We start from the raw sequence: 25,986 nt of genomic DNA on the forward strand, positions 1-25,986 counted from the left end.
CTTTTCATTAAAAAAGCAAGTAACTTTTGAGCCTGATTCTGCCTTCCAACAACTTACAATGTAGTTGGGAAGGTAGTACGAGATAGGAAGTCAGTGCCATAGGGGCAGAAAAGAAGTTATTTGGCAGTGGTAAAAATAATGATACCATCCTTCATATATGCATGGTACTTTAGGCATGACAGAGAACTTTTGTCATTTCATCAATAATTTATAATACATTGAATACCTACTCTGTAGAAAGACCTGTGTTAGTTATTTAACAGTGAAGCAAGCTGACTTTTGTCCTTCCTGTTATCACCAGAAACTAAACATTTGAAAAGGAGAAATCAGACAAGATATTTGCATAGTCCTCTTATGAAAACTATTTTTTCACTAGCAAAGTTTTCTGCATTCTTCTGTTTCTACAGGCAATCCTGACAATATTCAAAATCCAGACTAAGTAAGGCTCCAGAAAAGCCAAATTTCCCTGAAAATAGAATATAGTTACACTGTAGAAGTGACAATTGTCAGCATATTGCCAGTAGTGGAAGAATGTGGTATTGGCATGTGTTTGCTAGTTGGTTTTTGGTTTAGGGAATATTCTAGAGACATCTAAAAGACATAATGATTGTCCCGTTGCTTCTATATAGTGCCATAATCTAAACAAGTAATTCAGCGAAATGCTTTTAAACTACAATACTTTCTCACTAAACATTTGAAATCTTTCACAGAAATTAGATATGAGGTACTAAGAATGCGCTTGCAGAATATTATTTACATATCCAAATATTTGAAACGTCTTCCAGAATCTAGATCCCTGCAATAAACTGCCTTTTAAAATGCTGCCATGGGGCTGCGCGCAGTGGCTCATGTCTGTAATCTCAGCACTTTGGGAGGCCAAGGTGGGTGGATCAGCTGAGGTCAGAAGTTCAAGACCAGTCTGGCCAATATGGTGAAACCCCATCTCTACTAAAAATATAAAATTTAGCTGGGTGTGGTAGGGTGTGCCTGTAGTCCCAGCTACTCAGGAGGGTGAGACAGGAGAATTGCTTGAACCCGGGAGGCAGATGTTGCAGTTAGCCAAGATTTTGCCACTGTACTCCAGCGTGGGTGACAAAGCAAGACTCCATCTCAAAAAAAAAAAAGAAAAAATGCTGCCATGCTCACAGGACATGCAGTTAAATATGTGAACATAGATGGTGACAACAAATGTTCTATGCCTTTATTATCCAGTAGAAATACGTGAGCTACATGTGTAACTTAAAATGTTCTAATAGATACATTCATAAAATAAAAAAGCAGGTGAAATTAATTTTAATAGTATATTTTATTTAATGCAAAATATCCAAAACATTATTTCAATGTGGAGTCAATATAAGACTAATGAGATATTTTACATCTTCATCCTGTTTTCTAATAGTATATGTATTACTGAATGAGTGTGCATTTTACACTTACACTATATCTGAATGTGGACTAGCTACATTTCAAGTGCTCTTGGACAGCACAGGTCTATTATTTCCCAGCCTTTAGTCATTTTCTGAACCAACCGGAGGCAAGAAAACCAGTGTGTCATTGAAATAGTGTCCAAATGCCCTGAGCCGGTACAGGCCATACATCATTACTTCCATCTTTTGGGGGGTCAGTCCATTAAAAGTAATAGCCATATCTGACAAGCAGCTTGCTACTACTTGCTGAGGGTTATTAGACAATGCCTCTTCAATAAGCTGTGCAATTGGTTTTGTATTAAATACATCTCTTCCTTCATAATCCTCTGCATTTTCTGCATGAACTCCTGCATATTTCAGGCATATTGCCAGCTGCTTATCTTCAGATAACCTCCAAATCACACTTTGATCTGTACAGTTCTCAGAGTTATGGAGAAGTCTGTTAAGTCTTTTCATCGACTCTCTGCTTAAGACAATTCCTCCTTCCACAGTCACGTATTCCAGGTCTCCAGATATAACAGTGTGGCCCAGATAGAAGGGCTGGGATGCATTCCTTGTAAACAAAAGGTACTTTAAATTTTCAATGACGGCAAATGTAGTGGGAAGTGCAAGAAAGAACCAGTTGTAGTTGTTGCCATACTTTTCAAAGACGTATTTGTAAGTGGTTCTCATCTGTACCCACTTGTCATTGCTTTCAATATTGAACAGATTATCATTTTTGGTATCATAGAGCTCGGTTTTGTCACAGTGTTTGGTCCAGGTCTCTTTCAGTACAACCCAGTAACTCTCATCTTCGGATTCTCCAAAGATGATACAGAAAACACGGATACCTTTACTGAGCTCCATAGGTGTCATTTCTGAAGTGTTTAGGAAATCGTTCCTGTTAGGTGGACGAAGGTGATGGTGCTCGTGGTCTGGAGTTTGACCTCCGTGTCGAATGTGAATTTGGCCAAACATAGTTATCAAAACCCAGGAAATGCTCCCAAGCAACATACCCTTAAAAAATGATGTCCCACTAGCGGAAACCATTTTCCAGGCGTTGAGAGTGCGCCCGGGTCAAAGGCAGCCTGGGATCGGGTCCTGGGGTCCCGCGCCTTCCGGAGCCGGAGCTGGCGGCCGCGTTCCTGCTTGGGCCACTCTAGCTGTGGGAGGTCGCTTCTCGGTGGTGGTGGCGGCGTAGCGGAGGGGGCGGGACAGGAGCCCGACGCGTAGGCTACCGCGAGGGCGTTCCGGGCTGCTGCGAGTGAGGGGCATACCATGAGTTCTGCGCGCCTGGCCTCCCAACAAACAAAACGTTGAAAATGAGCAGAGATCGAGTCACAGACGGCTCTAAAGTGGGCCAGACATCAGCACTGAGCCAAAAAGAATAAAACTGAGTTTCACCTCACGATTTGTGTTTTCAGCCCCTGGTACAACACATCCCTTATGTTGATTAATATCGGGTCCTTCTTAAGGCCTTTAAAATTCTCCTTATAACATTCATGTTAGTATTTGTGTGTCTGTCTGTTTAATCAAAGAATCTCTTCTATGCTGTCTCCATCAATCATCAATCTGTGAATGTAAAACTACCCAGAGTTTTTATTTGAACATGGCACCCACGGAGTTTATGAGAACATACCACTTCCCTGATGACTTTTTGATCAACCTGTCATACAGGACATTTGAAGCCTTTCTTTCCTTAGATTGATTTCCTTGTTCTTAATATGTGTTGATCAGTAATTTTTAATTTACAATTCACTGAAGAAAATTCTATTGATGAATACTCTTGAGGTATGTATATATATTTCTTGTATTAAAAGTATCAAAACTTTGGCATTTTGATCAACTTTTAAATATGCGGAAGGCCTTTAATGTGCTAACTGTATTTAACTCATCTCCAGTGAACTACTTTAAAATATTCAAACTGAGGATGACATTATGAGAGTTTTTAAGCCTTTTTCAGAAAAGGGAAATAATTTTTGTATTTATATTTTCCCTTGCTTTACAGATGCAGCAGCTTGAGAGACAAGTTATTGATGCTGAACGTCAAGCAGAAAAAGCTTTTCAACAGGTAGAGTATAATTTTAGTTGAAATTTTTTTCTGCCTCTACTACTCACATAAAGATTGTTTTTCTCATAATGGAAAGACAATCATCAGCCCACCTCTATATCTTATCATTTTGACTGTTCATAGCTTGATCCATAAAGAAAATGGAGATTCTAACTCCATTCTGTCCACTAAAAAATTTTCAAAAGGAAAAAAAGATTTCCATTATAAAGTTTTATCTTCTGAGAAAAATCAAATATGACTTTTTATGGTAATACTAATTATAATTAAGTTTTGTATATAAATATGTTCAGTGCAGCTTTATTTGCAGTCATAAAGAGTTGGAAATAATGTGAATGTGATATTACAGAAGAATGAAAAAGTAAACTATATCAACTCCATGAAATATTAGACAGCCATTAAAATAATTGTTTGTGGCCAGGTGTGGTGGCTCACACCTGTAATCCCAGCACTTTGGGAGGACGAGGCAGGCAGATCACAAGGTCAGGAGATCATGACCATTCTGGCTAACATGGTGAAACCCCGACTCTACTAAAAATACAAAAAAATTAGCTGGGCATGGTAGCACGCACCTGTAGTCCCAACTACTTGGGAGGCTGAAACAGGAGAATCACATGAACCCAGGAGGTGGAGGTTGTAGTGAGCCGAGATCACACCACTGCACTCCAGCCTGGGTGACACAGCAAGACTCTGTCTCAAAAAAAATAATAATAGTAATTGTTTTTAAGTATATGCATTAATATGTAAAAATGCTTAGAGTTATAGTAGGAAAAGTCAAACCTAAGAGTTAAAAAAAAAAAGGCTGAGAGGAATCACCCCAAAATTTTAACAGAAGTTTAAAATTGTCTGAATTATGGAATTAGGAATGATCCCCCCCCCCTTTTTTTTTTGAGATGGAATCTTGCTCTGTGGCCCAGGCTGGAGTGCAGTGGCACAATCTTGGCTCACTGCAACCTCCACCTCCCAGGTTCAAGCAATTCTTCTGCCTCAGCCTCCCAAAAAACTGGGATTATAGGTGTGTACCACCACACCCAGCTAATTTTTATATTTTTAATAGAGATGGGGTTTGTTGGCAGGATGGTCTTGAACTCCTGACCTCAGGTGATCTGCTTGCTTTGGTCTCCCAAAGTTCTGGGATTACAGGCATGAGCTATCATGCCTGGCCCCCTGCATTTTCATACTTTGAGTTTTTTAATATAACTTTTATTTATTAAAAATTTTAAATTTTGTAATGACAGGGTCTCACTATGTTATCCAGGATGATGTTGAACTCCTGGCTTCCAGTGCTCCTCAGTGTCCCAAAGTGTTGGGATTACAGGCGTGAGCTCATTGTGCTCAGACAACTTTTATTATTTTTAAAAGATGTTTTGATAAGTCACATAACCCTTTCTGGGCCTTGCCAGCAGTAAAATGATGGGTTTGGATGGGCCCACCCAATCTTAAGGTTTATCTAATGATTCTAAATCCAATTCATTTAATGAAAAGATCTCAGTCGTGTTCATTTTGATCAATGAGTTCCAGTGAGTTCTGGTGTTCTGTGGCATAGAGTCACATGGTTAATTATAATTTATTGTATATTTACAAAAAACTATAAGAGCCAGCTTTCCATATTTTCGTAAAGCTAGAAAAGAGGACTTTGGATGTTCACAACACAAAGAAATAATAAATATTTGAGGTGCTGGACATGCCAATTACCTTGATTTGATGATTACACATTGTATACACACATGGAAAATCACCCTGTATCTCATAAATATATAAAATTATTATTTTTTTTAAATCTAGACTCAGATGACAGATATACAATTATTTTGTGTCAACTAAAAATAAAAGAAAAAAATTAAAAAGAAGGCTTAAATACAAACGTATTTCTTCTAAGAAGTACATATGAAATTCCTCATGCTTTCTCTAAGTTTGTCATGTTTCCTTCCTTCAACTTGAGGTCTACCAAATCTTTTTTCTTTTGAATTTTTATTTTAGAAAGGTAAGGAGTCCAGCAACGAAGCTTTTCCCTTCTGCACTGCCACTCGTTCTGCTAATTTTGAAAGTTGCAGTGTCTGTTTGTTTAGTGGTTTGGCTTTCTGGCTGCTCAAAACTGAAGTCAAGTAAGCCTTCTGAAGGAAACGTATCACTTGTAAATCCTTCAGAAGGACCTCTATTTGTGGCAGTCATACCAAGTTTCTTATTTTCTTGCCGCTGCCAATTATATCTTTCTTGATTGTATTTGCTTGGCTTATTAGATTCCTTGTTCCATATCATAGTCACATCTTTCATTTGATAATTAGAATTTCTGTTTCTGCCTGGTTGAAATTTGTCTCCAGGGCCACTGTAGTTGCAATTATTTTTACAACATAACACTGGATTTCTAATTTCTGTTACTGTTGTTCATATGCCAACCGGAAAAGCCACCTGTTCCTTCAGAATGCCAACTGGAATTCCTTCTGTACCATTATGATTCCAATCTACTGTTCCATTATTTGAATGCCAACCAACTCCAGAATTATTATGATTGTGAAACCAAGTAGAGAAGCCCCCGGCAGTACCCTAATGTCACTCGGAACATCTTTTTGGTCCAGCACTATTCCTCAAAGAATGCAGAAAACAGTTTCTCCACGTGTTATTAAAGCCATCTTTTCCCCATTTCCAATCCCACTGTGGAGGTCCAGGATGAAGCCATCCTGGCTGACTATAACTCTCTCTGTCTTAGTGAGGAATTCGGTCTTCTCGGCTCCATTGGGGTTGCCCCTCTTTGGAGTTTATTTCTTGGTTGCTATTGGAAGGTTCTTCTTGTTGACTTTGTTCTTTCCTTTGTTTTATTAATTGAACAAGTTCCTTGTCAAAATAATCTTTCTCTTCCTCTACTTTTCCATCATCTACTCTTTCCTGGGCATCAGAGTTATCTTTGTCCAACTGGCCAGAAATGTGCTTTGCATATGTAGAAAGACCCACTAATGTGGCCCAGCACATTTGGCACTCATGACTAATGTCCCTTTTTTGAGCTGTACACAATGTGACACAATATGCATTTTTGTTCTTCTACCATAGTGACCAGATCTGAAGCACTCAACAAACCTCTTACTCCATCAGGCTGCCAAGGGCCAGGCAAGGGAGCTCCCTGATGCCCCAGATACACCCTGCAGTTCTGGGTCTGAGAGCTCACTCTAGACACACTCCCCACCAGGCCCCACCACTCTTAATTTTTATTTCAGATTCAGCAGATACAAGAAAGATTTAATTTTAGAGAGTCAGTGCCTAATAGATTTCCACATAAGCCCAATGTATCCTAATCTTGATTTTCTTAATTATACTTGAAAAGGAAATCTTACGACTTTATTAGGCAAGACTTCTAGCACATTCAAGAGTAGAGAAAACAGTATGGTGAACCCCAGTCACCCACTTCAACAGTTTAGTCAAACTCATGGCTCATCTGTATCTCCACCCGCTTCCCCTGCTCCCCCTCACACTGGACTATTTAGAAGCAAATCCCAGACATTGTATAATTTTATCCATTATTATATACTATACTAATCTGAAACTAGATATGCTTAAAAATCATAACCACAATACCATCATCACACCAAAAAATTACCAATAGTTCTTCAATACATCAAAGATCTAGTCAGTATTCAGATTTTTCAAAATAGCTAATAATTGCTTCTCTGTTTTGTTTTTTAGTTAAAGTGGAATTCACATAACATAAAATTAACTTTTTTTTTTTTTTTGAGATGGAGTCTTAGTCTGTCACCAGGGCTGGATTACCGTGGTGCCATCTTGGCTCACTGCAACCTCTGCCGCCCAGGTTCAAGTGATTCTCCTGCCTCAGCCTCCTGAGTAGCTGGGATTACAGGCACTGCCCACCACTAGGCCCAGCTAAGTTTTTGTATTTTTAGTAGAGATGGGGCTTCACCATGTTGGCCAGGCTACACTTGAACTCCTGACCTTGCGATTCGCCTGCCATGGCCTCCCAAGGTGCTGGGATTATAGGCGGGAGCCACTGTGCCTGGCCAAAATTAACATTTTAAAATGAACAATTCAGTGTTGTGTACAATCATCACCTTTATCTAGTTCCAAAATGTCGAAAGGAAACTCATCTCAAAAGAAAACTGTATTTATTAAGCATTTAGTTTCATTTCCCTCTCCCACCAGCCTCTGGCAACCACCGATCTGCTTTCTGTTGCTATAGATTTACCTATTTTGGATATTTAATATAAACGGATTTATATACTATGTGACCTTTTGTGTCTGGTTTCTTTCATTTAGCAGAATGTTTTGATGTTCATCCATGTTGTAGCATGTATCATGCTTTATTCCTCATTGTGGCTGAATAATGTTCCATATATACATATATATGTATACACACATACAAACACACAAAATTTGTTTATCCATTTGTTTTTTTATGGACATTTGAGTTCTTTTCATCTTTTGACTATTGTGACTTGTGCTGTTAAGAACATACATGTATTTGTCCGTTTTTAACTCTTTTATTTATATACTAATTTTTTGGTTAAGTTGGTTTGTTCAAATCGGGCTCTAAACTAGATTGACACATTTCATTTGATTCTTAAACTCTTGAGTCTTTTTCCCTTTCTTTCAATTTTTTTATATGGGTTAATTTGTCCTCTAAAGCTTTCCACATTCTGGATTTTGCCGATTGCGTACCTATGATTTTATTTAACAAGCTCCTCCACCTCTGTATTTCCTGTAAAATACAGTTAGATCTAAAAATTTGATTTTTTTCTTTCTTTCTTTTCAAGACTACTTCTTGGGTGATATTGTTGACTTCCACCAAGAGGTATATAATAATGTCTAGTTATCACTCTCTTTTTTTTGGGGGGGTGATATTAGCAGCTATTGATGATCTTGCTTAAATCAGTGATTTCATCAGGGAGGTTATTGCCTTTTTAAAAATAGAGTTTAATTTTTAGAGAAGTTTTAGATTTACAGCAAAATTGAGGGTATATGAAGTACAGAGCTTTCGTATATCCTCTCCCCTCCAACACACGTTCAAGCTTTCTTCACCATTAGTATCCAGCACCAGAGCCAGGTACATTTATTACAGTTGATGAACCAACACTGACACATCATTATCACCCAAAACCCATAGTTTACATTAACGTTGACTGTTGATGTTTTATGTCCTATGGATTTTGACAAATGTATAATGATGTGTGTCCTCTTCTATAGTATTATATAGGATAGTTTCACTGCCCTCAATGTCTCCTGTGCTATACCTATTCAATTCTTCCCTCCCCTTCAGTCCCTGGAAACCACTGATCTTTTTACAGATTTCATTGTTTTGCCTTTTCCAAAACGTCATATGGTTAGAATCAGACAGTATATAGCCTTTTCAGATTGACTTTTTTTTTTTCACTTAGTAATATGCATTAAGGTTTCTCCATGCTGTTTCATGGCTTGATATCTCATTTCCTTTTAGTGCTGAATAGTACATTGTATGAATGTACTCCAGTTAATTTATGCTGATTACCTTTTAAAAAAACTTCTTAAAAATCAGGATATAATGTACCTAATAGTAAAGTACGCTGAACTTGAGTATGTAAGTATACACTTGTGTAACTACCACTGGACCAAGATATAGAGCATTTGATGCTCCCAGAAGAGTCTCTCATGTTCCTTCCCAGTCAGTACCCCAGTTACAGCAAAGGTAACCAGTATTCTCACATCCATCACCATAGATTGGTTTGGCCTTTCTTGTTGTATAAACTTTTTGGTGTGCTGACTTCTTATGCTCAACATTATGCCTGTGAAATTCATCCATGTTGATGCATGTATATTAGTAGGTGGTTCTTTTTTTTGAGACAGAGTTTTGCTCTGTTGCCCAGGCTGGAGTACAGTGGCGTGATCTTGGCTCATGTCAGCCTCCACCTCCCAGGTTCAAATGATTCTCCTGCCCTGGCCTCCTGAGTAGCTGGGATTACAGGTGCCCAACACCACACCTTACTAATTTTTGTATTTTTAGTACGGACCGGGTTTCATCATGTTGGCCAGGCCGGTCTCAAACTCCTGACCTCAAGTGATCTGCCTGCGCTGGCCTCCCAGAGTGCTGTGATTACAGGTGTGAGCCACTGCGCCTGGCCCAGTGGTTCTTTTTTAAATTGCTGAGTAGAATGCTATTGTGAATATACCTCAGTGTTTATCCATTCACCTGTTGATGGACATGAGGTTTGTTTTTAGCTTTGGGCTGTTGTGATGTCCATATACCTATATTTTGGTGGATATGTGTGACTGTTTCTCTTGGTATACAGCTAGGAGTGGAATTGCTGGGTCATAGGCTGGCAAATATTTACTTTAGTAGATGCTGCCAAACAGCTTTCCAGAGTGAATGAATATACAAAGTTGCATTCCTACTGTAAGTGTATGAAAATTCCTGTTGCTCTCTCTCCTTGTCAACACTTGGCATTGTTGTTTTTTTAATTTTAGCCATACTGGCTAAGTTAATGTTGAAAAGAATGCTAATCTAAATTCTTCTCGTTGGTGTATCTTTTGTATACAAAAGACACCATTTTCACAGTTTGGATCTATCTCGATCAGAATTCTTTTGACATCTAATAATGATCCCTGCCTCGAAAAATAAACAAGTTTTTCTTATTGTGAATTGCCCAATGAGTCTTACCAAGATAGGAGAGGATGAATGTAGGATGTAACATGAGAGAAAGCCAATCTAAGACAATTGTAGAAAGAAAAATATGAGCAGGGCAGGACACATTTAAGGTTAATTCTAACCCAGCTCTTCTCCAGGATTTCTAGAGTATAGTTATTTCAGTTAGCATATAATGGTGTTCTAGACACATAGAATTAAAGTCCAGAGTTTGGAATAAGCAGTTAATTATTCTTTTTTTGAGACAGGGTCTCACTGTTGAAGTGTAGTAGTGTGACCATGGCCCATTGTAGCCTTGACTTCCCAGGCTCAAACTATCCTCCTGCCCCACCCTCCCAAGTAGCTGAGACTACAGTCATGTGCCACCACACCCAGCTAGTTTTTAAATTGTTTGTAGAGATGGGGTCTCACTATGTTGCCAGGGCTGGTCTCAAACTCCTGGACTCAAGTGATCCTCCTGTCTCAGCCTCCCAAAGTGTTGGAATTACAGACATGAGCTGCAAAGCTGGCCTTAAAAAAAAAAAAATGATTTTTTTCTCCTTTTCCTCCTCCTCCTCCCATTCGGCCTCCTCTACCTCCTCCTCTTTTTTCTTTTTTGAAGGAGAAGGGTGAGGACAGGAGAGGAATTTGAAAGTTTGGCAAGGTAAAGTCTGTACAGCCACAGAGAAATCAAGGTTAATTCATGTTTCTCTGCCTTGGGAACAAACTTAAAATTTTAGCTTGGTTTAAATCTAAACTGTACCACTTAGTTGACTGAAAAAGTTTCTTCGTTTCTTCAAGTTTTAGTTTTGTCACTTACGGAAAAGAGCTTATATTTAGAGCTCATAGCGTCTGTATTGTGCAAAGGTGTACAACATCGTGATTAAGAACACAGACTTGAGCCAAACTGTTTGGGTTCAAAATCTGTCTTCATCTCTTAGCACATTTCAACTTGGGCTTCAGCTTCTTATCTGTACAATGTAGTACTATCTAATACCTAGCTCATAGGATTTTGGGGAAATTGAAAATTTACTATGAGTAAAGTGCTTAGAATATTTCCTGGCACATAGGAATGCTGTTTAGGTATTGTGAAGATTGAAGCTGATTTAAGTAAAGTGCCTGGCATGCAGTCAGCCCTCAATAAACGGTGGTGGTGGTAGATGTACAATTAGTAATAAGGATCTGTGCTGTGCCTGTTTTTTAATACTCTTTGGCTGATAATACCAAGTAGTGATATTCCCACTTACATTTTTTTTTCTGAAAAAAAAAAAAGAAGAAAGAAAGAAAAAAAAAAAGAATGAAGGAGAGGAAGAAAGAGAAAGAGGAAGAAGGAGAGAGAACGGGGGTGTTGCTTTATTGCCCGGGCTAGAATGCAGTCTAAAAATGGGTATGCCTATAATTGTGCTTAATAATAGAGATATGAAAAAAAAAATGAGGGAAGAAAATCACAAACAAGCAGCCAACCAATATTTCATTGAAACCAGTAAATACATGTGATGTGGTACTGATAAGAGTGTATATTTTGTGTATTTAAAGTGGAGAGTTCTATAAATGTTAATTAAGTTTACCTGTTCCGGATCTGAGTTCAAATCTTGGATATCGTTGTTAATTTTCTGTCTCGTTGATCTGTCTAATATTGATGTTGAAGTCTCCCACTATTATTGTGTGGGAGTCTAAATCTCTTTATAAGTCTTATATATCCGGGTATTCCTATATTGGGTGTGTATATATTTAGGATCTTTAGCTCTTCTTGTTGCATTGATCCTTTTATCATTATGCAATATCCTTCTTTGCTTCTTTTGATCTTTGTTGCTTTAAAGCAACTCCTGCTTTTTATTTATTTATTTATGCTCTCCATTTTGTTGGTAAATCTTTCCCCATCCCTTTGTTTTGAGTCTTCGTGTATCCTTGCATGTGAGATGGGTCTGGATGTGGCATACCGATGGGTTTTGGCTTTTTTTGCCTGTCTGTGTCTTTGGATTGAGGGATTTAGTGGATTTAAATTTAGAATTAATAATAATATATGTGAGTTTAATACTGCCATTTAATGTTAGCTGGCTGTTTTGCCTGTTAGTTCATGTAAATTCTTGATTATATTGATGTTCTTTACTTTTTGGTATTTTTTAGAAAGGCTGATACTGGTTGCTCCTTCCTACGTGTAGTGGTTCTTTCAGAAGCTCTTGTAAAGCAGGCCTGGTGGTGATGAAATCTCTGAGTGCTTGCTTGTTCACAAAAGATTTTATTTTTCCGTCACTTATGAAGCTTAGTTTGGCTGGATGTAAAGTTCTTTTCTTTAAGGATGTTGAATATTGGCCCCCACTCTCTTCTAGCTTGTAGGGTTTCTGCTGAGAGATCTGCTGTGAGTCTGATAGGCTTCCCTTTATGGGTGACCTGACCTTTCTCTCTGGCTGCCCTCGGTATTTTCTCCTTCATTTCAACCCTGATGAATCTGGCGATTATGTTCCTTGAGGTTGGTCTTCTTGAGGAATATCTTCGTGGTGTTCTCTGTATTACCTGGAGTTGAATATTGTCCTGCCTTGCTAGATTGGGAAAGTTTTCCTGAATAATATCCTGAAGCGTATTTTCCAGCTTGGATTGATTCTCTTCGTCACGTTCAGGTACACCTATCAAGCGTAGATTAGGTCTTTTCACATAGTCCCATATTTCTTGGAGACTTTGCTCGTTCCTTTTTATCCTTTTTTCTCTAATCTTGTCGTCTCATTTTATTTCATTAAGTTGGTCTTCGACTTTTGATATCTTTTCTTCTGCTTGATCGATTCAGCTGTTAAAACTTGTGCATAGTTCGTGAAGCTCTCGTGTTGTGTTTTTCAGCTCCATTAATTCACTTATATTCCTCTCTAAATTGTGTATTCTTGTTAACATTTTGTCAAACCTTTTTTCAAAGTTCTTAGTTTCTTTGCATTGGGTTGGAACAAGTTCTTTTAACTCACAGAAGTTTCTTATCATCTACCTTCTGAAGCCTACTTCTGTTAATGGAATACACTCATTCTCCATCAGGCCTTGTTCCATTGCTGATGAGGAGCTGTGGTCCCCTGTAGAGGGAGAGGCATTCTGATTTTGGGTATTCTCAGCCTCTTTAGGCTTTTTTTCCCTTTTTAATAGATTTATCCATCTGTGGTCTTTATAGTCACCGTCTTTATAATTGGGTTTCTGAGTGGGCGTCCAACTTGTTGATTCCCGGCACTAAAATCTGAGCAACCCACTGCACCGGCCAAAACAGCGGCGTTATGATTGATGGTGCTTTTCTGACTCTGCACCAAGAACCGCCACACCAAGGCAGCAGCAAAATTGCCTCGCAGGCCACAAGAGTCACGCTGGTGACCTGTGGGGCTCCTCCGCTGGGAATCTCCTGGTGCGTGAGCAACAAAAATTCGTCTGAAAGTGTGGCATCCTCTCGTTCTCTGTGCTTTCACTGGGAGCTACAATCCCGAGCTGCTAGTGATCAGCCATCTTGGATCTCTCTCCCCCACTTACACTTACATTTACATCCCCCACAAAAGGCAACAATTAACAGCAAAATCATAAAAATTCTATGAAAGACACTTATGCTTACAGCATTATCTGTCACTCTGTACCAGATGTCTTAGTCTTTTTCTGCAGAGGTGTACTGAGCCGTATATGCATGTTCCTGTTCAGCCACATGCCTTGCAGTGCACATTTATTGCCTTGTCTGCCTCTCTGACTTTTATCCTTGTGGAGGTAGAGTGTTTCACCATGAAAAGCGGTACTCAGATGAAACAAGCTCAACCTGGTAGTTTAGCTTTGTACATTTTTCTCTGTATATTAATGAATGCCATCACTTCCATAACAATTAATGAAGTTGCCTGAGAAAAAAAGTCACACATTTGCCACATAAATCTTGGTGATCTTTATACTTAATGTTCTAGTACCTCCCCTCCCCTCCCCTGCCCTCTCCTTTCCTTTTCCCTCCTTGTCTCATCTTTTCTGACTTTGGCCTTCCTAGTAGCATCTCTCTTTACCTCTGTATCCTGGCTGTCTCTATATGTCTCTCTATCTGTTCTTCCCTATGTTTCCCTCTCCTTCCTTTCTCTCCTTTAACTGCCCATATGATGGGAAAAAGAGAGAGAAATTGAGGATGGTTTTGTTTTGCCTTAATTTGAAATTCTTAATTCATAATATGTGGAAAATTCGTTTTTGAAAATTAAACTAAGTATTTTTTATTTGTGATTTTCAACTATCCACACCTCCGCCCCCGCCCTGATTCCTTGGGTCTTACCAGATCCAGGGAGGATTCTTTAAAAAAGGATCCTCATTCCCCATTCAAGGGAAGCCAACCACAGAGGTTTGTTGCCATCAGGGCCAACCACTGGTCTTGGTAAGCTTAACAAGAAGGACTTCTTCTCTCCTTTGAAGTTGTTCTTTGAGGATGTCAGGTATAAAGTTATTTAATTCTATGTGCTACATCTTTAAACAAAAAGATACCATGATTTGTTATTTTAGACATACTGCTATCCCCATCACCAGAAAAAAGAGAGAGAATTACAACTCTCTTAGAGTTTCTGTAAGTTAGCACAACCTGTAGACCTTTCTTTTAGTCACAGCATTTTAAATTTATTTAGTGCATATTTTATTACACTTAAGAAGGACCTTTTTTCTGTACGTTACCTCATAATGAATCTAAAAGTTGACAGGAAATACAGAGAGCAGATGAATTCTCATGCACTGATGATGACATCTTTTTTGGCCTTTGTAAGACTAAGTGTTAATAACTTAGAGGAACTGAATCCTTTGCTGTCTTTAACAGTTTCCATGGGACTGTGGCCTATCTGATGTTTATGTTGCTTAAAGCAGCTTGCCTTTTCTCACTGAACCATGTCCAAAGACTCAACTGTATTTATCTTAACCGAAAAGGAATGTTTCACCACTAAAAACAGTGCTCAGCTAAAACTAGCTCTACTCTATACTTCAGCTTTGTACATTTTTCTCTGTTTATTAATGAATAGCATCACTTCTGTAACAACTAAATTGTCTGCATAAAAAAAAGTCACAGATAAATATTCTATTGCCACATATATCTTGGTGATCTTTATACATAATGTTCTAGTAGATCTTTTTTTGTTTGTTTGTCCTTTGAAACAGAGTCTTGCGCTGTCATCCAGGCTGGAGTGCAGTGATGCGATCTCAGCCCACTGCAACCTCTGTTTCCTGTGCTTCCCACTGCGATGGGAAGTGATCTTTCCACCTCAGTCTCTGGAGTAGCCAGTGCTGCAGGCATGTGTCTCCACACCCAGCTAATTTTTTTTACCCTTCTTTTAAATTTTTTTGTAGAGACTGTGTCTCACTATATTGCCCAGAGTAGTCTGGAACTCATCAGCTCAAGTGATCCTCTAGCCTCAGTCTCCCAAAGTGCTGGGATTACAGGCATGAGCCACCTTGCCTGGCCCCAGTACATCTTTATTGTTGTTGTTCACACGTTTTGAAAGCAGTATGATCAAATCAACCCAGTTTTACATATGAGTACTCCTGTAAGACAGAAAAGTAGCACATAGCATATTTGGAAAAAACTGACATGGGATTCATTCTCAAGTATCCGATTAGGTGAATACCTTAATATATTTATTTATGCAAATCAAAGGGGGTGGATTATTTCCATATAAAAGTATGTGTGTGTTTATTTTGTCCTTTTGGGCTTGATCCTTTGCCTGTGTTTGATTCAGGCATGGTAGCAGCTGCATTTAAAGTTGCCTCTGACCATTCTAACACATGAGATAATTTTGCCTTTCTGTAAAGTTAGTTCTTAGTATTATTATTATTATTATTATTTTGAGACTGGGTCTCACTGTCGCCCAGGCTGGAGTGCAGTGGTGCGATCTTGGCTCACTGCAACCTCTGCCTCCTGGGTTCAAGCACTTCTCCTGTAGCTGGGATTATAGGCGCATGCCACCACGCCTGGCTAATTTTTGTATTTTTAGTAGAGACGGGGTTTCACCATGTTGGTCAGGCTGGTCTCAAACTCCTGACGTCAAGTGGTCTGCCTTCCTCAACCTCCCAAAGTGCTGGGATTACAGGCATGAGCCACTGCACCCTGCCTAAAGTGATTTTTTACTCTTAATAGATTAGTATTGCGCAGTCATTCTAATATCCATGACTTTGTGATGGCTATTACATTGTAATGTTTTGCTGTATGAGGCTCACTCTTTATTACATAGAAAGCAAGTTATTTAATGATCTTGCTTTTCAACTTCTGCAAGAAGGATCCTACTTTATAATCATGGAATACTATATCAAAATAATTGTGTTATAAATATGATTAGAATGTTTGATTAATTTACAGTAAACTTATAAAAATTATAATCAACTTGCTGATTTCCTTGATAACATGTCAGTAAATTTTGACACATTCTTAGTTCAAGTTTTCTAAGAAACTTTAAAAGATATTTTATAAATATATGGCCTTGCATTTCTTATGAGATCCCATCTATGTAGCGTAGCATGACATGCAAAGATCTGTGTGTCCTCCTTATTTACAGTCATATCTGGCCATGTCCCTCCTTCCCATATACATATATATATATATCTTTTAAATAATTTTAACGTTTATTTTAGACTCAAAGAGCACATGTGCAGGTTTGTTACGTGGTTATATTGCGTGATGCTGAGGTTTGGGATATGGATGATTCCATCACTTAAATAGTGAACATAGTATCCAATAGGTAGTTTTTAAGCCAATGCCCTCCTGTCTTCCTCCCTGTCTCATAGCTCTTAGTGTCTGTTGCTCCCATCTTTATGTCCTTGTGTACTCAATGTTTAACTCCCATTTATAAGTGAGAACATGTGGTATTTGGTTTTCAGTTCCTGCATTAATTCTCTTAGGATAATGATCTCCAGTTGCATCCATGTTGCTGCAGAGGACATGATCCCATTCTTTTTTATGGCAAATATATTCCCTGGTGTATATGTACCACATTTTTAAAAATCCAACCCACCATTGATGGGCACCTTGGTTGATTCCATGTCTTTGCTATTGTGAATTGCACTGTGATGAACATAGAAGTGCATGTGTCTTTTTTGGTAGAACAATTTATTTTCTTTTGATTATATACCCAGTAATTGGATTGCTGGGTCAAATGGTAGCTCTATTTCTTTGAGAAACCTCCAACTGCTTTTTATGGTGGATGAACTAATTTACATTCCCACCAACAGTGTTTAAGTGTTCCTGTTTCTCCACAGCATTGACAGCATCCGTTATTTTTAAATTTTTAATAGCCATTCTGATTAGTATGAGATGGTATCTAATTATGGTTTTGATTTGCATTTCTCTGATGTTAGCAATGATGAGCATTTTTTCATATGTTTTTTGGCTGCTTGTGTGTCTTTTTTTTTTTTAAATTTAATTATGTTTTTTCGAGACAGGGTCTCTCTGTTGCCCAGCCTGGAGTGCAGCAGCATGCTCATGGCTCACTGCAGCCTTGACCTCCCAGGCTCAAGCAATCCCCCCGCCTCAGCCTTTTGAGTAGTTGGGACCACAGGCAGGTGCCACTACACTCAGCTAATATTTTAGAAGTTTTTTGTAGAGATGTGGTCTCAAACAGCTTCAGCCCATGCTGGTCTCAAACTCCTGGGCTCAAGCTGTCCTTCCTCCTCAGCCTCCCAATGTATTGGGACTATGGGCATGAGCCACCACAGCCAGCCTATGTCTTCTTTTAAGAAGTGTCTGTTCATGTCCTTTACCCATAGCTTCTGCACAGCAAAAGAAACTATCAACAGAGGAAACATACAGCCTACAGAATGGGAGAAAATATTCGCAAACTATGTACCCAACAATGGTCTAATATCCAGAATCCTATAGGAAGTTGTTATTGTATGAATCTAAACAATCTAAACAAATCTAAATAAATCAACAAGTAAATTTAAGTAACTGGAAAATAGTCTGGGATTCAAAATAACTCTAAACAATTCCTTTTGTCATTCTATTTGGAAACAATCAGGAATCTTTGTCATGCCGTAGCAATTTTTATATAGAAATAGAAACTTTCAGCTTCCTCCCAAAAATGTAGTCACATCTTGATTACCTATAGTGGAGAGGAATGAGGTTAGAAATGGGAAGAAGGAAATAGCGATGTGAATAATTACAGTGGGAGTAGTATTTGCAGCTCCTGCTTTCTGCTATGAGAAAATAGCACTGGAAGCTGTCTGGGATCCCCAACAGTACTCTTGGGTTCAGCGGTTTGCTAGAATGACTCATGGGACCCAGAAAAGCTATTTTGCTCATGGTCACAGTTTATGACAGTGAAAGGATACAGATTAAAATCAACAAAGGAAAAGGGCACATAGAGTGGTGTCCAGGAGAAATCAGATACAAGCTTCCAGTTGTCTTTTTGCAGTGGAGTTCCACAGGGATACACTTAATCATCAGTGTATGAAATATTGCTGACAAATAAGCTTATTCAAGCCTTGGTATCCAGGATTTTTATTAGAGGTCAGTCATGTAGGCCTGAAATATCCACCTGACTGATCTTAGTCAGTCTCCAGCCTACCCAGAGGTCAAACTGATACATTTGGCCTAGGGCCTCAGGTGAACAGAAAAATAGGCCATCACCGTAAATCATACCATTAGCATAAACTATGTGGTATAGCCCAAGTTCTCAGATATATTAATACACAGGCAGTCTTAACAGTCATATATTTGGGGCATCAGAGGTTGTCTCCTAAGAGCCAGTGAAGGACCAGTTCTTTCTTTGGAATTGCAGGATCTGAGCACCCCAAGTCTGCTGAGTTAACCCTTCGCTGAACAGGAATTTAGGGACCTTGGAATCAAGAAGGTTTGGGGGAAGTGAGTGAGGAGTGTGCTGAGGTGGGTGGCTGTAACCAGAGGCTCTCCTAGAAGTAAAGGAGTAAAGTAGCCTAAAAACACGAAGTATTCCATATTGGAGGCTATCCATGTATATACAATTGTGAGTTTCTTTAACAACCAATTTGAATTCACAGGTGTTTGTTATTGGCTAGTCTCTGCATAGTTAAAATTTTTAAATGGTTCTGGCTAAATGCATGGAAAAAGAGGTGGGCTATTTTCCATATGGTTGTGGTGAGATGTTTTCAAAGGCATCTTGGCTTTTCTGTAGACCTCTTAGCTTTTCTGTAGACCTCTTGTTCATATTAATCACCAAGGAAGGCTGAATCCTGTCTACAGAACTTGGTCTTAACAGGACTAGTTGGTAAGTAGGTTGCCTGTAACTACTTTGTGGTCTCTTTCTCTAAGAGATTTTGTCCTTTTTGCCAATATTTTTCTTCCCTAGGAAAGTTGTTTGTCTAAAAGTAATGATCAAATTAAAGAGCTTCAGATGGCAAGGATGCATCCAGGGAGCTCTATAGCATTCATTCATATAATAACAACTTCCAAAATGAATGTGGTTTTCAGGGTAAATGAGTAGGTTCAAACCATAGTTTTCCAGGACTATAGACCTTTTCTAAGCAATAATAGGACTGTTTTTTGTGGCAACCCAATGCCACGTAAAGTAGGGTGGCTTGCTTTAACTTAATAAAGGGACACTGTAGGTGTAGATCTGTTAGCATTTATTTTTATTCTTACTCAGTTCTTTTGTTTTTCTTGAGGTTTACCTCTGTTACTCTGTGCCCAGAGGAGAACTACCATTTTGGACTTGGGCTCTGCTCTTCTCTCCCTGCTTCCTCAGCTACAGAATGCCCTATGTGCAACTGGCTATACCATCTTAAGATTACCATCCAGCTCTCTGTCCTGCTTGGGCAGTTTTGCATAACATCATCTTGCATGACAAGACCTTTGTCCTTGATACAGATCTTTGTCCTTCAGTTCATGCAGAAAGGCCGCTATATTACTTAGAATCTAAGGTAACTTAAATTATCATTTAGATAGTGGAATACATTTCTTCCTCTCCTTCTTTTTTTTTTTTTTTTTTTTTTTTGATCTGCTTTTATTTTTCTAGTTTCCAGCCATGTGGTTGATATTTAAATAGAACCATTTTGGCTTCTGAGTTGATTCACATTTATGCAGTGAACCCACAGATGAAACCTGGCATTCATGGTTAAAAAATATAAATCCAAACTAACCTTTATAACCTTTTCAGAAGAAAACCCTCAGTCAAATATTTTTTAGCCTTAAGTAAGTATTCGTTGTGACTTTTCAGAAGTGTTTTTAATGTCAGATATTCATCTTAATTGTCATCTTTAATTTCTCAGATGCTTTCACATTATTTTTTCTCTTTGCCCCTGTAATCTGAAACATTGCTAAAATTATATTCTTACCTATTTGGAGTATATAGAATGAAAGTCTTAATATTGTATACAGTCCCCAATACTTTATTTTTCTTCTTACTGTGATTAACATCTCAAACATCTCTTATTTGGATCTCTTTGTGGAGTTTCTGCCGAGGCATCCAATCAACTAGACCACCTACAATCAAGGATCAGATTTGTGAGTCAAAGTGAGAACTAAAGGAGAAGAAAGTGAGAACTGAAAGGTGGTGATAGGAAAATCTAAAGTTTAGTATAAGTGGAATAGACTTATATAATCCATGTACGTTGTTAAATACAATATGCAGATATGCCTTTCTGAGATTTTATATGCCTGGATGTGTTTTGCAGAAGATCCAAGCAGGGCCAATGTATCTTAGATATTAAACTTGCAGCACCACTCAGCCACACACCCAGTCTCTTTTACTCTGTTCTTTTTTTTTTCCCATTACCCTTATTGGTGCAGGATTTTTTACTTCTTAGCTCAGCTAGATCTGGGTTTTTGTCTCACGACCAGGAAAAAGTAGTCACATGGACACTCAAAGAGTGAGCAAGTCAGGAAGTTTTATTGATTGATGAAACAGCTTTTAGTGAAGAGGGATGTGGGGGGTGGTCTCCCTACAGAAGAGTTCCCAATATGGCTGAGGCCAGGGCTTTTTATGGGCTCAGAATAGGGAGTACTTGCTGATTGGCTTGTGAGTACACAAAAAAGGTTAAAGTGGCGACATCACTCAAAACTGGTACCTATTTTACATATACCTACCCTTTCCTAAGTGGTTTTCTACACGATAGTGTATATGTGAAATAGGTGAAGGATGGGGATCAATCGAAAGCACACCAAACGGGAAGGCAGGTTCTCAGTCTGGTTTGAGGATTTACCAGGGACTGTTTCCAGCTTGAAGGTTGTATTTCACTGGGGACCAACCCCATCTGCCTAGGCATTTATCTGCCTCCTGCCTCTAACATTATCACCTGAGTAATGTACTGTAGTGTTCTTCTTTTTTAAACATTTTCATTATATTTGTGATCTCTCTTACCCACTAGAATGTAATTTCTTGAATTCCTGGACCCAAGCTATCCGCCTGCCTTAGCCTCTCAAAGTGCTTGGATTACAGGTGTGAGCTACTGTGCCAGGCCTACAATGTAATTTCTATGCAGACAGAGATTTGGGGGTCTAGTTTATTTGCTGATGCTTTCTCATGGCTTGGAACAAGCCAGGCTCTTGGCAGGTTTTCAGTGAATATTTGTTAAATGAATGAATCAAGAAGCCCTTTCCAAGTGTACTCTCCTACCTATATCTAGACTCTAATACTTTTTTATTTTGTATGATTCCATCATTTGGGGCTTTAGAGTTCTTTTTTTCCCCTCTTTCCATTGTGTATATGTTTTTTTTTTTTTCACTTAAGTTTAATTTTTTTCCCAGAATACATTATTATACCAGGCCATCCAGTCTGGGTCTTGTTTCACCAGTCACCTTCCTTAATTTATACTGTTTGTTTAAAATATGAAAAATTGTGGGATGGAAACTTTCTGTTTCTGTACTCATATAAACACTTTGCATATTGTCATTGCTCTACGAACCATGTACATTACTTTACATGATAGCAATATTCTGAGAATTTCTTATATTTGTATGTTCCTCAAAGATAACACCACGTGGTGAAATAGACTTCAGACTTTATAATCATTAAATACATTAAACCTTGCTGTTTAATATTTTTCTTTTTGAAGTATTTTAGGACTCAACATAATATTAAGGTAAAATTCTAGGTTTAATGCTGTGATAACCGAAGTATATGCACAATTTTAATATTTTATCCTTTGAATTTAGGCACAAGTTATGGAAGAGAAATTAAAAGCAGCTAATATTCAAACCAGTGAATCAGAGACAAGGTTATATAAAAAGTGTCAAGATCTGGAGTCACTAATACAGGAAAAGGATGACATCATTCAAAACTTGGAATTGCAACTTGAAGAGCAGGTTAGGAAGAATTTGATAATTAAAGAGTTCCAAGTGTGTGCTCTCATTTGTGCATAGTCACAAAAGTTAAAAAGAGAGAGCCTAAATTTCTATATTTGGGGAAGAAAGCTTGCTTATTTGGTCAGCCCATAGGATTGCATCACATTTATTGGTGAAAGGTGCAAGCAAAATGGCATACCTTTAAGTTCCGAGTGATTCCAAGGCAAGATCTAACTCGTTTTGGATGTGAAAATGCTCCTTAATATTCAAACATTTGAGTGAGTGAGTTTGTTTGTTTGTTTGTTTGTTTAAGACAGAGTCTTGCTCTCACCCAGGCTGGAGTGCAGTGGCATGATCTTGGCTTACTGCAACCTCCGCCCCTCAGGTTCAAGTGATTCTCATGCCTCAGCCTCCCCAGTAGCTAGGACTACAGGCATATGCCAACATGCCCAGCTAATTTTTGTATATGTTTTTTAGTAGAGACAGGGTTTTGCCATGTTGACTAGGCCGGTCTCGAACTCCTGACCTCAGGTGATCCACCCATCTCGGCCTCCCAACCTGCTGGGATCACAGGCATGAGCTACTGTGCCTGACCAAACTTTGGAGTTTAAATGTAGTATTTAAGTTGGGAACATTTGGTTATCAGCAGGTATTTATGTCCCTAAATTGTTTGCAAACAATATTTGCTTCAGATTGTTAGAGTGTTGGGAATGTTTATAGAACATTGCATTTTAAATATTTATATTTGATGCAAATCCTTCTGCTTAGAAATGTATACACTGTTTTTGAACCACTTTATTGGAATCAAGTAATTAAAAAAATGTTTTAGGAAAAAATTGCTTTGGGGTTATGTACTTAATGGTCACTCACCATCATTTAAACATGACCACTGTGCAATCGTTTTGTTAAATGTGTTATGTTGTGTATTTTCAGCATTTTTTTCCATATCTTGATAAAGATCAGTGTTTCTTTAGATCAGTGGTTTTCAGCCTTCTACCACCCCTAGACCCTGCCTATTGTGATTTATTTTTTAATTACATTCTCAATAGTTTTGTGACCATAACCAGATCTTAAGGCTGGTAAATGAGAGCTAGAGTTTCTCTATGTGTGTTTTTCTTGGATCTTTGAAAGCTAGTATTCGAGAGGGAAAAAAAATGCCATGCCCCTAAGGAGGTTCTTATTTTCTTCTCCCCAACATGGTTGACCCCTGTGCTACTGTCCTAAATCCTAGACCATTTCCAGAAATGGCTTATTTTGTTGATAAATTCAGTAAATTGACTCTAGTGTATGCTGTTTCAGAGAAAGAGAATAGCAGTTGTTAAAACTAGTAATACGTGCGTATGCCCTTATGGTTTTTTATTGAATCTACTGAATAATTTTTTTCTTTCAAAAATCTATTTGGTAATTTGAAGATAGATATGGTAACTTGGATACAAGTTTTAAGTGGATTTGCCTTGTATATTTGTGGTATAACATTTCCAGACCACTGAGTTTGTTTTTGAACTAAACAAATTGCTATTGTTATTTCAGAAACAAATAAGAATACAAGAAGCTAAAATAATAGAAGAGAAAGCAGCTAAGATCAAAGAATGGGTAACAGTTAAGTTAAATGAGGTATTTATTGCTATATGTTTTCCTTTTCCTTTACCTTTTACCTCTTTTGAATTGACACATCGTCAGAATATATGATTACTCTGAGTAAAACAAAGTTTGATCAGTTGATATTGCTATCTTTTGATAAACTTGAGATATAGGTAGCTTTCATTTTAATATCTAACGTATTTTTAAAATTAAACATATTAATAGACTCATGATGATCAGTGTAAATAACTTTATTCTAATAAGTTTAGTTCTAATTAATTTCAAATAATAACAGGATATATGTATATATTTCATAAAATTAATGTATTTGGTACCTGAGAGGCACACATTTTAGTTTTTATGGCAGTTTAAAGCTGAAATAGTTTCCTTTAAACTAATTTTACAGTGGAAAAGGCATAAGGGATGAAAACATTTAAAATTCTTGGTTCTGAAAAATGTAAATATTGATGCCATAATTACCTAGGTTGATAGCCTATTCTGATAAATAAATCTGATATTTGTTTATCATTTCCTTTGTATTTTGCTTACACATGTAGATAAACTAGATATTAACATTTTTTAATATTATAATTTATTATAACATTTTTGTAATGTTATCTCTATGTGAAAAGAATACCATTATGTTCTTTTAGCTGGAACTGGAGAATCAGAATCTTCGTTTGATCAACCAAAACCAAACTGAAGAGATAAGAACAATGCAGTCAAAACTACAAGGTACAAATACTTTGACTAAGATAGATTTGTTGGATTTATTTGACTGTATTGACTTTGACTTTTTTGATGTTTTAAAGATGCAATTATGAATGTCATCCAAGAAGCTGTTGTCATAAAATGAAAGATAATTTCTAAGCAAACAAACCAGAACTCCTGCACCCAAGTGAATGTTGGGCCTGAAAGTGGAGGGCAAAAAGAGAAGAGAAAGCAGCTAAGATGATGGTCTACCCAAGTGGTCACTACATAGATCAGAAAAACATGACCACATACTAATTTTTCCCCTCTGTATTCTAAAAGACCTTCCATTGGTACAATTTGTAGAACCATACTAAGTTCCAGAGAGTCCAACTTGCTAAAAGTACTGCACAGTGACATTAGCCTGGGAGGTTAGATATCATGGATGATGGGTACCAATCTCTAATGGTGAGGACATTTTGTTCCTTCTAAGTGATATAGTGCTGTATCTCCCTGTTTTCTTGAAAGAATACAGGGAACTTGACCACACAAGAGAGTGAGTTAGAAGTAGTTGTATCAGAGAGACATGTACTCCAAAAGTCCAAGAAGGCTTTGAATTTTTAGAGAATAGTCCTTTTAGTGGAGATTAGGGAGTCACAGATAGCATACATTTGTAGCTGCATTGAAGACATTGGAGGAGGCTTCTTGGCATCACACACGCCAAACAAATTGAACTTGGCATTATTTGAGGGCAGCTCTGAGGCACTTCTGTGTGTTTTTAGATGCCTGAGCTGGTGGTTACTTGGATGCAAGTGTCACAACTCAGTTAATTCATGGATCACCAGTGTTCTAATCCTTTCCCCATTTGGGTCTTCCAGATGAGGGTTTGAATCCTGTCAGTTGGGAGAATATATTGATAATCTACTGATAAACTCAAGAATATCAGGGGTGACATTGGTCTATTTGAAAAAAACGTACCTCCAAAATTATTTATAACTTTTGGCTGTCTGCAGTTATTAAATTCAAAGGAATATTTGCTACTCTCAAGATAATTTACAATAATATTTTACAAGCTCTGAAGTCACTTTTTATAATGTGAAAATTGATAATATTAGATTGTAAACTTAGTCTTCAAACTATAGATCAGCTTGTGTGTGTGTGTGTGTGTGTGCGTGCGTGTGTGTGTGTGTGTGTGTGTGTGTGTGTGTGTAGACAAAGTCTCACTCTGTCACCCAGGCTGGAGTTCAGTGGTGCAATCACAGCTCACTATATCCTCAACCTCCTGGGCTCAGTGATCCTCCCACCTCAGCCTCTTGAGTAGCTGGAACCACAGGTCCATACTACCATGGCTAGCTAAGTTTTGCATTTTTTATTTTTTGAGATGGGTTTCACCATGTTGCCCAGGCTGGTCTCAAACTCCTGGGCTCAAGTG

The 25,986-nt window shown here is 38.0% G+C and overlaps 2 protein-coding genes across 6 annotated transcripts in view; one reads left to right on the forward strand and one right to left on the reverse strand.

Annotated features, from left to right (window-relative positions):
• The window catches only part of PLEKHH2 (pleckstrin homology, MyTH4 and FERM domain containing H2), a 143,292-nt gene that overhangs the window by 35,880 nt on the left and 81,426 nt on the right, over positions 1-25,986 (forward strand). For all 5 annotated transcript variants that reach the window (XR_004257237.1, XR_004257238.1, XM_032239432.1 and 2 more), the window contains exons 3-6: positions 3,415-3,477; positions 22,155-22,304; positions 23,814-23,897; positions 24,518-24,599. Coding sequence is in view for 3 of the 5 variants with exons in the window: in XM_032239432.1 (XP_032095323.1) it covers positions 3,415-3,477; positions 22,155-22,304; positions 23,814-23,897; positions 24,518-24,599 (379 nt within the window). In the remaining 2 variants the exon portion in view is untranslated. The remainder of the gene's footprint in view (positions 1-3,414; positions 3,478-22,154; positions 22,305-23,813; positions 23,898-24,517; positions 24,600-25,986) is intronic.
• C1GALT1C1L (C1GALT1 specific chaperone 1 like) lies at positions 1,288-2,602 on the reverse strand. Its single transcript, XM_032239435.1, has one exon. The coding sequence runs from the start codon at positions 2,454-2,456 to the stop codon at positions 1,509-1,511; it is 948 nt and encodes a 315-aa protein (XP_032095326.1). The 5' UTR covers positions 2,457-2,602; the 3' UTR covers positions 1,288-1,508.

The sequence above is a fragment of the Sapajus apella genome, unplaced genomic scaffold (genome assembly GCF_009761245.1).
Source record: "Sapajus apella isolate SASKATOON/1434 unplaced genomic scaffold, GSC_monkey_1.0 scaffold44, whole genome shotgun sequence".
Taxonomy (NCBI): Eukaryota; Metazoa; Chordata; class Mammalia; order Primates; family Cebidae; genus Sapajus; species Sapajus apella.